This window comes from Danio aesculapii, chromosome 4, assembly GCF_903798145.1.
Source record: "Danio aesculapii chromosome 4, fDanAes4.1, whole genome shotgun sequence".
NCBI lineage: Eukaryota > Metazoa > Chordata > Actinopteri > Cypriniformes > Danionidae > Danio > Danio aesculapii.
Window position 1 is genome coordinate 32,354,374 of NC_079438.1, and position 13,652 is coordinate 32,368,025.

Below are 13,652 nucleotides of genomic sequence, written 5' to 3' on the forward strand. Positions count from 1 at the left end.
ACAATAATTAAAATATGTGCTTCTTTCAGGTATTCTCAAAAATTCCTGACCATAAAAACTACAGCCAATGCAAATAGGGTTATTTGCAAAATGCAAACAGGCTGTTAAGCCTTTGATTCACTGCCACACAGTAAAAGTCTTTTCACGTGTCTCATATAAGGGCTTTAATACAGCTTTCTGTGTGCTGATGCAATTTTATAGTAGATAGTGAATCACAAATGTAGTAAACCCAAGGAAATTGGTTTGTCAAATTTTTATCAAAGGTCATGTTGATTGCACTTCTGCACCACAGAAAGTCAAATTTACAATTGTCAATTAACTCAATCAATTGTAATTTAATGATAAACCCATTTGAATTCATAAAATCTTACATGAGAAAAAACGCACAAAAACAAACAAACAACAAACAACATGAATGTTTTAAAAAATAAATACATAGAAATACATACAAAATAAATAGAAATATCACTGGGGTTGAACAGATCATATGAAAATGTAAAAATGAGATCATATGCATTGCTACAGATTAATCACTAATTCTGCAAAAAAAAAAAAGGTAACTTTAGTGCAAAAATGCTGCACTAATGAAACAAAGCAGATTGTAGTGTGATCTATTGGAATCATGGTTTGAAAAATAAACACAGCACATGCAAATATATGGGTTTGATGACAACTAACTGCAGTTCATCTTAATACAAAGGTACACATTGAACAGCTGTGTGGTACAATATCTCCATCTATTGGCACTGCTCTCATGAAGATATGTCATAACAAATTGATTGCTAATTATTCAATATATTTTAAAATATCAGCTGCACATAATATGAATGTTGAAATCATATTAGTTTTGACAGTCATGTTGGGAAATGTTGAGAAGTCATGTGAAAGAGTCTTAAAACGTTCTACATTCTCAATTTACACACTTTTATCAGTTAAAGGAGTGACTTAAAAGGCATTTACAAAGACAGGTGATAAAGAAGTAAATCACATTTTACAGGATTACAACATCAGCCATAGGAAGCAAGGGAAGAAGTTTTTGGCTAATGGTAGCACTTAAACTTATATATTTTTTAAAATATGTGCCTAGTGGGAATCTAAATAATCTCTGTTATAAGCACACACTTATTCTAGCCTAAGCATTCAACAGTGCAAAATCCACTGTGAAAGGGGTCCTCATTTTGGCACATATATCTTTTTCCAGTCAAAAGCATACACACACTAAATAGATAGACACGTTGATAAACTAATAAAAGGCAAAAATTTGATTTAACATTTAAAACTAGCTCCCACAAGTGTTGAAGGAATCAAAACTAAATTTGTTGGGTGTCTTTAACAAAACAAAAAAATCTCTCAATGACAAGTACTCAACAATATAATCTCAGAGAGAGGAGAGAAAGACAAAAACGTAGTTTTAGAAATTTGTTAAAACGACGATACATTTCAAAATATACATTAGGTAAAATGGTATCTTCACATTTCTGCAGTCAATAAAGTCTGTATCCATAAATATATGCATATAAGAGTGTTTAATTGTTGTGGGTTTAGGCTCTACATTAGGCTATGAGAGCTACTTGGGGTCCTCTGCAGTGAAAGTTGAGGATCTGGGGGTATATACTGGTGGGGATGGTTATATGGTGGCGGTGGTGGAGGCAACGGAGGTTGTGAGCCATCATTCCCCCCATCAGGTGAATGCACCGGTGTAGTAACAACTGACTGGATGAGCTGGTGATGTGTGGGACTCTGGCTAAGGAATGCCTCCATGTGCCCGTGACCACCTTTGTCTAGGACGATGACCTTGACAATTTGCTGGCACTGGATGAGGGTGTCAGGTCGTAGCTCAGTCAGGGCCACAGGGTGGTAAGACTGCGAAGTTGTGGGACTGGCACATTGCAATGGTGGCTGCTGGATGGGCTCCCTCTGGTGGTTGAGAAGGGCAGCATTCTCAGGACTCAGCGGTGCCGCATTGAGCTGGAACGTCTGAAGCCTGTTGTGAATTGACACCTAGTTTAGAAAACAGTCAGAGATAGCATGATATGTTATAAGACTCTTCTCCTTTTACCGTCATCAGCCCTCTGGTGAACACACATCACAAAAGACATGCGCAAAAAGTGTTGTGTTTGGACGTGGCACAGGGGGGTTGCTTTTGTGTTCTTGGGCACAAACAAACTGGGAAGCTGGAATTGGAGATGCGGATGTGCAGGGTTTTAGGGAACATGTGTTTGTGACACTAAGGTGTGTTATTAAGAGGACACTGAGGGCCCTTGTGTCTCTCCCTTAAAAACCACTAGAGCATTAAGAGGAAAGAGAGGGACATGGAGGGTAGGATGTGTTAAACAATGGGAAGCGGGTAACTGGACAATGTAGTACAGCCACCACACATCCAAATGCATGCCGTTACTTTCTATCAAACTTATAATTTAAGACTTAAAAGGATAGTTAACCCCAAATTAAAATGTGCTCACTGTTACACACCCTAAGGCAGCTTTAAACATTTATGTTTCCTTTTATTCTTCCTTTTTTTTTTCTCCAGCAGAACAGAAAATAAGTTATTCTAAAAAATGGTAGCCACTGACTTTCACAATGGCTTCTAATTTCAGGTTCAAAATGCATTTTTTTTTTGAAAAAGTGGAGAATGAATGAGTGAATGAAGATAAAAAGTTAATTTACAGGTGCTGGTCAAGTAATTAGAATATCTTCAAAAAGTTGAGTTATTTCACTAATTCCATTCAAAAAGTGAAACTTGTATACACTTGGATATGTATACATGCATTCCACACAGACTGATATATTTCAAGAGTTTATTTCAGAAAAGACCAATACAAAGGAAGGAATTTTAAAAATCTGAACATGAAAAGTATGAGCATGCACAAGCACTCAATACTTAGTTGGGGGTCCTATTGCCTGAATTACAGCAGCAATGTGGCGCGGCATTGAGTCGATCAGTCTGTGGCACTGCTCAGGTGTTGAACCCAGGTTGCTCTGATAGTGTCTTTCAGGTCTTCTGCATTGTTGGGTCTGGTCAAAAAGTTGGAGGAAGCAGGAAGCAGGAAGTGCTCTAAAACATTCTGGTGTAGACCTTTTTCTTGGCTGCTGCATGGAGGGCACCATAGCGACTAGTGTCTTCCGGTAGAATGCTAAGAACTTCCGTTTACAGCGTTTACAACCGGTAATTTGCACTCCGAAAATAAGTTACAAAAGAGTTTTGAGTGGATTACGGAGTGTTTTTGTGACACAACTTTGAAAGGTGTGTATTAAAGCTGTTATAATCTGTCAGATGTGGTTCAAGCGTGCGAGAAAAACGTTTGCCTAGTTTACGTGTCTGCCGTCAGAAGTACTGTGTGTGTGTGTGCGCCACACGCAATACTTCACTGCTTTATAGAGCAAACCAGATTACTAGCATGAAACTTAACAGGTATGTAAGTCATGCAATTTACAAAAATGACCAATAAAAGTCTGTTACTGATACTCCACTGGCTGATTTGTATGTTCATTCTAATCGCAAACCGTTTATGTTTCATTTAGTGTGTTGTATTTACCACGGTTTGTGTTTTTCTGTCATTTCAAAATGTCAATTTATTTTCAGTTTGTCAAAGTTATTAAATCAGTGTGCTAGTGGGACAGTACAGGTGACTTTAGCCATGACGAGGCTTCATTTAAACTGCAGAAGATGCTGTCTGACAACGAGGGGAAAATGCCTCACAGCAGTTGTTTTCCATCCTATTAGATCACAATTTTAAAATGATAAGTCCAGGAGGTGGTGCTGATCAACTACAGTATCAGTTTAAATAAGATAAATGCAGGTAAAATAGATTAAAACTATCGTTTCAAAGCTGTCCAAATGTGACTGTTTACACGCATCATGCAAGTTCTTAGCATTCTTCTTGCGCATACATGCAAAGCCTAATGGGTAATATTGCATTCCAAGAAAAAGGTCTATAGAGCTGCATTGGACCTTGGACCTCAGAAAACACAGTGGAGCAACATCAGCAGATGACATGGCATCCCAAACCATCACTGATTGTGGAAACTTTACACTGGAGCTCAAGCAATGTGAATTGTGTGCCTTTCTGCTCTCCCTCCAGATTCTGGAACCCTGATTTCCAAAGGAAATGCAAAAATGACTGTTGGGTTTGGGGTTGGGGACCGTTTTCTCAGAGCTGATAAAAAAAAATCTGTCAGATGTGGTTCAAGCGCGCAAGAAAAACATTCTCCTAGTTCACGTGTCTGCCGTCAGAAATACAGTGTGTGTGTGTGTGTGTGTGTGTTCCCCGGCCTGTCAGCTGTCAGCTGTTAGCTCAGCACACACACAATACACACACACACACAGGTCACTGATAAGCTGATAGCATTCTGAAGATGTTTTCAACTAGCGCATAGCTCAGAGAGAATAGGCTCATTTGCGATGGCCAAAATCTGCACAGAATCGATTACCGGTGATCACCGCAAGATGCATGCCAGTTAGAAATGTGTCAGAGTTGCGGGTACCTTGGATTGAGCAGTCGGCAGCAGTTGCTCTCCAAAGATTGCGCTCACAAAAAGCATGATGGGAAACGACTGGCTGACAAGACCGCTTAATGCTTATTGGATGAGACTGACAAACTATACTTTATTCTCTATCTTGTTTTACTAAGGTTTATACCCAGCTTTGTTGTATACCTTTTTTTCATTGATAATAAAAAAAAAGTCATAAAGAGCATTACATATGTTTATTTATTTATATTTACACGCAAACAAAAACAAAACACATCTTTGTAAAAACATAATGTGACCTATCTAATATAACTAAATGTTACTAATAAGTCATTAGGATGTGCATGTGCTCTATTATATTTCTCTCTTAGTTTAAAGTCCTGTTTGTTATCATTTCACCTTTTTTATGATTGTGTGAATTTTGTATTGTAATTTTTCATGCAATGTTATTTCATGAAAGTCAATTTAATACATACATACATGTATGTGAAGTCAAAAGTTATGCTTAATAGACCAAGAATATTTCCTAATAGTTTTTATTCCAGAGAAAGTCTTAGGCTGTTTATTTTAGTCTGGCTGGAGTAAAAGCAGTTTATATAAATAGGCTGTGAGGCCTATTAAGCATGTCAATATAATAAGATTTAAAAAAATGTCCTTATATCTGCAGAACAAACCACTGTTGTCCAATGGCTTTCCTCATTTTTCTTTAACATAATTAATCTATAGTTAACTCTTTAAATTGCACTTTAGGCTGAATACCAGTATCTTGTAAAAAACTAGTAAAATATTATGTAAAATATATAATATATTATTGTCATCATGGCAACGACTAGACAAATTAGTTAGTAGAAATTAGTTTATAAAACTGTTGAAAACAAAATCTGTTAAACAACACTTTTACATATTTGATGCAATACCATTTTTTTACTTCACAAGAGGACTAATCATTTTTTCTTCAGTTGTATTTCAATATACAGTTTTACAAATTAGGAGGTTACTGAAATTCCACTGAATTTTAATGATGAGATAAAATGAACTTAACAAGCCAATAAAGGAATGAATCATAATTCAGTGTTTACAAGTGTGTAATGATGGGGAATTCATTGTGTGTTGACGAAATTTGGATTCATTATTATTACATACCTATGTATTTTATTATTAGCCCTTACCTGTGTCATTATTAGTCATTCTTGTGTGCATCATTATTATTATTTATATGTTAATTATTATCATTTGCATGTGCTTTGGTATATAACATTTTTTTTATAATGCATTGTTATTCTAGAATAAGTTTCGTTTTCCTTTCGCTATTGTATACAAGTCTTTATGCCGAGACTTTTATTTTGGCCCATTTCCACCGGACTCTTATTTTGATGCATTTCTGGCAGTTTTGCGGTTTAGAGAAACGAAAGCAACAGACGAGTGAAGCTGTGGTCACACTCGGCTTTGTGTGTGCAAAGTTCTGTAGTGCGGCGCTGCGAAAAGGGGCGGGATTAAACAAGATGGTTAGACATTTAAAAAAGCCAACGATTGCTCAATATTTTAAATTTCTGTCCAGAGAGGTCATGTTTTAATCCTCAATTGGTCTCACGCAGTCAAGTGATGCAATTTTGCAGGTCAGAGTTCACCAAGCTTGAACTTTGCACCGCAGCAACTTGCTAAACTTGACGCATGACCTTGCGTTTCCGGTCTGACGCATTCGCGTGCATATGAATAGAAGTCTATGGGGGGTAAAGTCAAGTGTGACTGTAGCTTGAAGCAGCGGTCACATTGGGCTTTGTGTGTGCAAAATTCTGTCGTACGGCGCTGCGAAAAGGGGCGGGATTAAATAAGATGTTTAGACATTAAAAAAGCCAGCGATTTACTCCATGTTTTAAATTTCTGTCCAGAGAAGTCCAGTTTTGATCCTCGATTGGTCTCACGCAGTCCCGTGATGCGATTTCGCAGGTCAGAGTTCACCAAGCTTGAACTTTGCACCGCAGCGAACTGCGAAACTTAACGCATGACCCTGCGTTTCCGGTCTGATGCATTCACTTGCGTATGAATGGAAGACTATGGGATGAAAATCTTTGTGTGTGCGAAGTTCTGTCATACTGCGCTGCGAAAAGGGGCGGGATTAAACAAGATGATTAGACACTTGAAGCTGCGGTCACACTCGGCTTTGTGTGTGCGAAATTCTGTCGTGCGGCGCTGCGAAAAGGGGTGGGATTAAACAAGATGATTAGACATTTAAAAAAGCCAACGATTGCTCAATATTTTAAATTTCTGTCCAGAGAGGTCATGTTTTAATCCTCAATTGGTCTCACGCAGTCAAGTGATGCGATTTCGCAGGTCAGAGTTCACCAAGCTTGAACTTTGCACCGCAGCAACTTGCAAAACTTGACGCATGACCTTGCGTTTCCGGTCTGACGCATTCGCGTGCGTATGAATGGAAGTCTATGGGAGGAAAAGTCAAGTGTGACCGCAGCTTAAAAAAGCGAGTGATTGATCCATGTTTTAAATTTCTGTCCAGAGAAGTCACATTTTGGTCCTCAATTGGTCTCACCTTGCATTTCCGGTCTGACGCATTCGCGTGCGTATGAATGGAAGTCTATAGTTAGAAAAGTCAAGTATGACCACAGCTTTAGGCAGAAAGCACGTGAATCTTTCTGTCATCTTCTAAATTTTGCCGAAAGCATTGGCTGTAAGTTTATCTGACTGTTTAATCTGTTATATTTTATATTGTAGTAGCATATGTTCAGTCAAATGCATGATAGAAGATGATTGTTAGTGCTGATCTACACTAATGCATAATAGACTTCAGACTTGGTAATGAATCTGCATACGTTTTGTATCTTAAATTGATAATAACTTGTAACATTTATAATTAATATTCTATATTTCTTTCATTTCATTTATAGTTTTACTCCGTTCAACCACTACTTAGTTTGTGTGAATACACGATTAAAGGGAGCAAGAAGCTCATATCCTGGCTCTTGAACAGAGTTTGGCTGGCTGTTTATTTATATTTCACGCAAAGAAAGCAAACATATAAAGAGAACAGTAGAAGCACTTTGATGAAGTAGCTAAATGGGGACAGAATAGGAGCCAGTGGCCGGAAACCTCCAAGGTCCCATGACCCTAAAACTACCCATGTGAATTCTAGCTGAACTTACAATTGACAGCTCAATGTAGTAAACAATATATAGTTGAGTATTGTTTCTGCTGAATTGCCACATTTGGAGCAAGGAAAAACCTTAATTGGTCATGGGTAGGCTCCCTAAAAAATCTGAGACTCTATTGGTGACAAGAAAATTACTCAACTGTCCATGGGTTGGGTAGCCTGGAAGAGCTGAGATCCGATTAGTGGAGAAGCAAATGGAGGTGTGCGTGTGTGAGTTTGGGTGTTAAGACAAATAAGTGTATGTAAACTGTGTGCTGGCCTACACTCATCAGACCTTTGGCCGATTGTCTCCATTGTTGCATTTTGCTGTAACAATAAATGCTTCTGCCTAGCAACTTTGAAGATTTTCCTTTATTTTTGAAGACTTTGACCTCTTTATTTATTTTTTTTAAACTTAGATATAATTTTAAATATTTTTTTGCAATTCAGAACAATTTTACACAACAATAGCAATTTCTTATATTCGTTGAAAGGAAGTAAAACACTTTCATTACAAGCATTTATTTAATTTAATTTTATTTTATTGGCCAGCCTTATGTTTTCTGTGTATGTAATATAATTGAACTGATAATGTAATGTTTATTTGCAAAGGCCGCACTTTAGTCAATTAATGATTACATTAATTTATTAAAACAGAATTCCACAACAAACCCTTAATGTGTCCAGACACATTGGTTCATTTGGGAACAGAGCTATTCATTTGTGTATTGAGTGAGAATGGGGCTGAGCAACCAGAGAGCCATGGGAGTGGAGCGAATGTGAGCCACACCAGTTTCGAGTCTCATAGTGGTCCGGAGTGAGGACCAGGCCTGGAAAATTTATGTTTGGTCTATGTTTGTTTTTAGTTTTTGTGTGAGGGGCTTGTGTGGTTTTTAGGCATATGTATGCGACGTCATTCTTGTTGCGGCCACGATGCTTTGTAGCTCAGTTGTATGGATACATCCATTTATTTGTATCATAAAATACATCCTTATTTGTTACTATCTTTCTTTTTTTTTTACTAAGGTGAACATAGCCTTCATAATATTTTACAACAGAATTTATTCAAAATGTCTTGTTATCACAAGCTTTATTTAGTTTCTCGACCATCTGCTACTAGCTTTAGCCTGAATGAATATATATGAATTTATATAATAATATATAATATATATTCAATTCAATTCATCTTTATTTCTATAGCACTTTTATAATGTAAATTGTGTCAAAGCAGCTTAACATAAACAATTATAGTAAATTAAAACTGTGTCAGTCCAGGTTTCAGAGTTTAAGTTTAATTTAGTTCAGTTCAGTGTTAATTTTCACTGCTGAGAGTCCAAAACATTCAAGAGCAAATCCATTGATGCGCAGCTCCACAAGTCCCAAACCATACAAGCCATTAAAACAACAAACTTTACCATTAAAAGCAATGTGTTTACAAACTTTAATTATAATGAAAATATAATTTGATTCATTATTATTAATATTTTTATTATTAAGGCACCTATTGTTATTGTTCCGGTTCCTGTTATTATTATTATTCTTCCGCCGTGATTTGAATGGCAGCCCATGTGAGAAAAGTTATAAAATTTGGCACACGAATAGAGGATTCTTCAAATTGACCAATTTTGGACCCTCTATGTCAAACTCTAGTGCCACCACTTGTCCAAGGTTGCAATTTTGAAATGATAATAACTTTTGAACCATAAGTTGCAATATCATTTTTTTCCCCTGATTCATTGGCTTATGGCAATGCAAATGATACCAAATTTAAAAAAATCGTAAGGTTTAGTTTTTATTTCTAAAATTAATAGTTTGTTAAACCTACTTTTTCAACCTTGTTCTAGACGGTTAGTTCAATTGTCACCAAAATTGAACCAGATCATCTTCAGTCCATGGTGACAAAAAGTACTAAAGTACTAAAACTAACTGTGAAAACGGCTGTGAAAAAGTATGCAAACGAATTGTTCAAAGATGTAAAAAATGAATTTAGGGCCATATCTCCCCAACGCTTTGGGCTATTCTCACCAAACTAGCTCTATGTTAAGACATCTATGTTCTGAGTTTGCCTGCACAGTTTTGGCGATACAAAATATGACTATTTTTGCAAATATCTTGTAAGCCCTTGGCCAAAATTCACTTAATTTGTCTCATTACATTCAAAGGGACATTCTGAGTCGGTTTATATCCAATTATCTCAATATTTTATAAACGCATTGAGGTATTGTCACCAAAATTGGTGTGCAGCTTTAACTCCATGCCTTGAAGGTGCTTAGAGCAGCACCACCTTGTGACCAATTAAAAAAAATTGCTAATAACTTCTGCTACATTGAACTCATTGTCTGTGACTGGTCTTGATAGATTCCTTGGAAAGTCTTGCATGCATTGATTTCAAATTTTCCATAATTTGACAAACATCCTGTCTGCCATTTTTATGCAAATTGAAAAGCTACTTTTTTAACTGCTATACCGTTGATCCGATTTTCGTCAAATTTTGCCAAAATTTTTTTTCAAATTTGACATTTTTAGACCATGGTGACACAAAGTTATTAAATTTGTGTTGATAGGTGTAATGATTTTTGTTTACATAATGTAATGACATTGTTGCACATATGAAGCCTTCTGGTTCTTCATGTAACTCAATTGGTCCTTTGTGCTTTCAATTGTTAATAGTTGTTTGTCGGTATTGTCTCTAGTAGTTTTAAACATGCTGTTATTCAGCCTCTACTAAAGAAAGGGAATCTTGATTCTCAAAGATTTTAGAGAAGACTGTGTCTGTACAGCTGAATGATCCTGGTGAATAATAACATTTTTGATTAATTTTTAATCAGGTTTTAGAGCTGGTCATAGCACAGAGTCTGCTTTGTTAGGGGTTTCAAATGATGTCTTGTTGGAGGTTGATTCAGGTAGCCCTGTTGTTCCTCTATTATTGGATCTCACGGCTGCTTTTGATACAGTCGATCTTAACATTCTCATTGATCGGCTTAGAGAACACGCTGCTCTCCAGGGTCTAGCCTTGGACTGGTTCTCTTCATATCTGAAGAATAAAACTATATCAGTCAGTTTGGGCAACTCTTGTTATTCAACAATTAAGGTTAAGCAATAACAATTAATGTGTGGGGTTCTGCAGGGCTCGATACTTGGTCTAGTTTTGTTTTCCATTTGCTTACTTTCATAAAATCTGGGGATCAATCCTCCCTTCAGGCTTTGTTAAATTATTTGGCTGATGTGAAGGGTTGGCAGGCGAATAACTTTCTCGATCTGAACGAGGACAAGTGTGAATTGATTGTTTTTGGTCTAAAAGGTACAGATTGGAATGGCAATCTGTCATTGCTTCCTGAAAAAATTACATTCCTCTGTAAAAAGTCTTGGTGTTATTTTTGACTCTGAGCTTAAATTTGATAGTCAAATTAATGCGGTTGTCAAAAATATTTTTTTCTATTTTAGATCTATTGCCAAGCTAAAGTCTGTCCTCTCTTTCAGTGATTTGGAGAAGGTTGTTCATGCCTTCATCTCTTCTCATCTGGATTATTGTAATACATTGTCTCTGTGCTGGCATGATGCCAAACTACAGGTGAGGCTGTATCTCTGCAATGCTTATTATTTTTATGCAATAATAATAATAATAATAATAATAATAATAATAATAATAATAATAATACATTTTATTTGTAATGCGCTTTTTATAAACTCTAAGCACTACAAAGCAAAATACTAGCAATACAAGCAAAACAGCACAACAATAAAAGATGCAATAAAACAATATAAATATGAACCATAAGATAGAATAAAAAGTTAACAAAATGATCATCCTAAGTTAAAAGCAATGCTAAAAAGGTGAGTCTTAAGAAGTTTCTTAAAACAGTCCAGAAAGGCAGCATTCCTAATGCAGGTGGGGAGTGCATTTCACAGCTTAGGCACACTGTATGAGAAAGCCCTCCCACCCATGGTCTTGAGTTTACACCATGGCTGATATAAGGTGAGTTCCGATGCAGAACAAAGACTGCGGGCTGGGGTAGTGAGAGTCACCAGGTCACAGATGTAACCGGGTACTAGCCCATGCACTGCTTTAAAAGTTAAAATCAAGGACTAAAAATTAAACTGTGATTTAATAGGAAGCCAGTGTAATTGTTGTAGCACAGGAGTAATATGGTGACGTGATGATGTGTGTGTCAGAACCCGTGCAGCGGAATTTTATATATATTGTAGTCTTCTGAGAGAACTTGTAGGCAAACCCCCAAAAAGTGAATTACAAAAATCAAGACGTGATGTAATAAAGGCATGGATAAGCCTTTCTAATCCGTGCAATATTGCGGAGATGAAAGAAGGACATTTGTTAAGTGCATTGAAGCACTTTTTTGTTAAGTGCACTGAGCTGTGCATTGAAGAGCACCCCAAGGTTACGCACCTGGGTAGAAGGAGACAGTTGAACATTATCAACCAAAAGTGTGAAATCCGTGTACTGGCTCACCTTAGTAGGGGTGCCAATTAATAAGTTTTGGAACTCATCCAAGATTTAATTTCTTAAAGACAGGCAGATAAAACTGACGTAGTAGTGTTAAGATCGGGGCGAGCACTAACATAGATTTGAGTGTCATCAGTGTAGCAGTGGTACCCCAAGCCATATTTACTCATAATCTGGCAAAGAGGCAACATATAAATACTAAACAGTAGTGGACCAAAGACAGACCCCTGAGGAACACCCTGATACAATGGAACAGTCCGAGATCTATGAGCACCCAAACAGACAAACTGAGAGCTGTCAGCGAGATAAGAGACAAACCAGTTAATTACTGTACCAGACAAACCAATCCACTTCCTGAGCCTGTCCAGCAGTATACTGTGATATATGGTGTCAAAAGCAGCAGTGAGATCTAATAAGACGAGAATGCCACAGGCCCCACTATCTGCAGTTAGAAGAAGGTCATTTACGACCCTATCTAGAGCAGTTTCAGTACTGTGACCTGCTCTGAAACCAGACTGAAATTTCTCAAATGGAGTGTTTGCATGAAGATGATTATGGAGTTGGTTCACCACCACACGTTCAAGGACTTTAGCCACAAATGGTAAATTTGAGATGGGTCGATAGTTTGACAACAGTGCAGTGTCGCTGCCAGTCTTTTTAGGAACCTGTGTTATAGCAGTCATCTTCAATGCTGGTGGTACAATCCCATCACTGAGGGATGCATTAACAATAGCAGTGATAGGCACAAAGACAGATACAGGCTCAAAGACAGATACAGAATGCTTCAAAATAGTGGTAGGGAATGGATCAAGTGTAAGAATTCATTGACAGTACAATACGTGTAATAGAATAGAGTCCACAGCGTTAAAAGTTGAGAACCCAGATGCAGGAAAGACAGAAGGAAGCAGCTCAATAGAGATGAGAGCATTATCGCAGGCAATAGAGTTGAATATGTCATCAATTTTTTCAGTGAAAAAATTGAGAAACTCATTACATCGCTCTATAGTGGGAGGGAGGGAGTTATGAGAGGGTCTGATCAAACTGTTAACTGCACAGAATAACACTCTGGAATTAGAACTATTACTACTAATAGCTCAAGTAAAATTCCCTCTTAGCTGCTGTAAGAGCATTATGATAATCAGTTTGATGCTGATCGAAAATTGTGCCTCTGCATTGCCTGGTCCCACTATTGCTGCTTGCAGCTATATTTATTATTATATTGCTTAAATGTGTATGTTTTCCCCATCTCTTTCTCTATCTTCTCTCCTCCCACTTTCTTCCTCTCTCATTTTTTTGATTATTGCACACAAAATGGATGGATGAGTAATGTGAAGCCTAGGCTTATGCCTCCTACTCCCTGAACATTCTAATCTGTAATTATTATTAGTTGTGCTCACATTAAATGTATTATTATTATTATTATTATTATTATTATTATTTATTATTCATTCATTCATTTTCTTTTCGGCTTAGTCCCTTTATTAATCTGGGGTCACCACAGTGGAAAGAGCCGCCAACTTATCCAGCATATGTTTTATGCAGCGGATGCCCTTCCAGCTGCAACCCATCCCTGGGAAA

At 37.1% G+C, this 13,652-nt stretch overlaps 1 protein-coding gene across 3 annotated transcripts in view; it reads right to left on the reverse strand.

The window, feature by feature from the left end:
- Positions 1-315: 315 nt before the first annotated feature.
- Positions 316-13,652, reverse strand: part of iqsec3a (IQ motif and Sec7 domain ArfGEF 3a) — a 176,626-nt gene continuing 163,289 nt past the window's right edge. For 2 of the 3 annotated variants that reach the window (XM_056455457.1, XM_056455460.1), the window contains one exon: positions 316-2,001. In XM_056455457.1, the coding sequence (XP_056311432.1) occupies positions 1,549-2,001 (453 nt within the window). In that variant the 3' untranslated portion in view covers positions 316-1,548. The remainder of the gene's footprint in view (positions 2,002-13,652) is intronic. The other variant, XM_056455458.1, reaches the window with a different exon arrangement.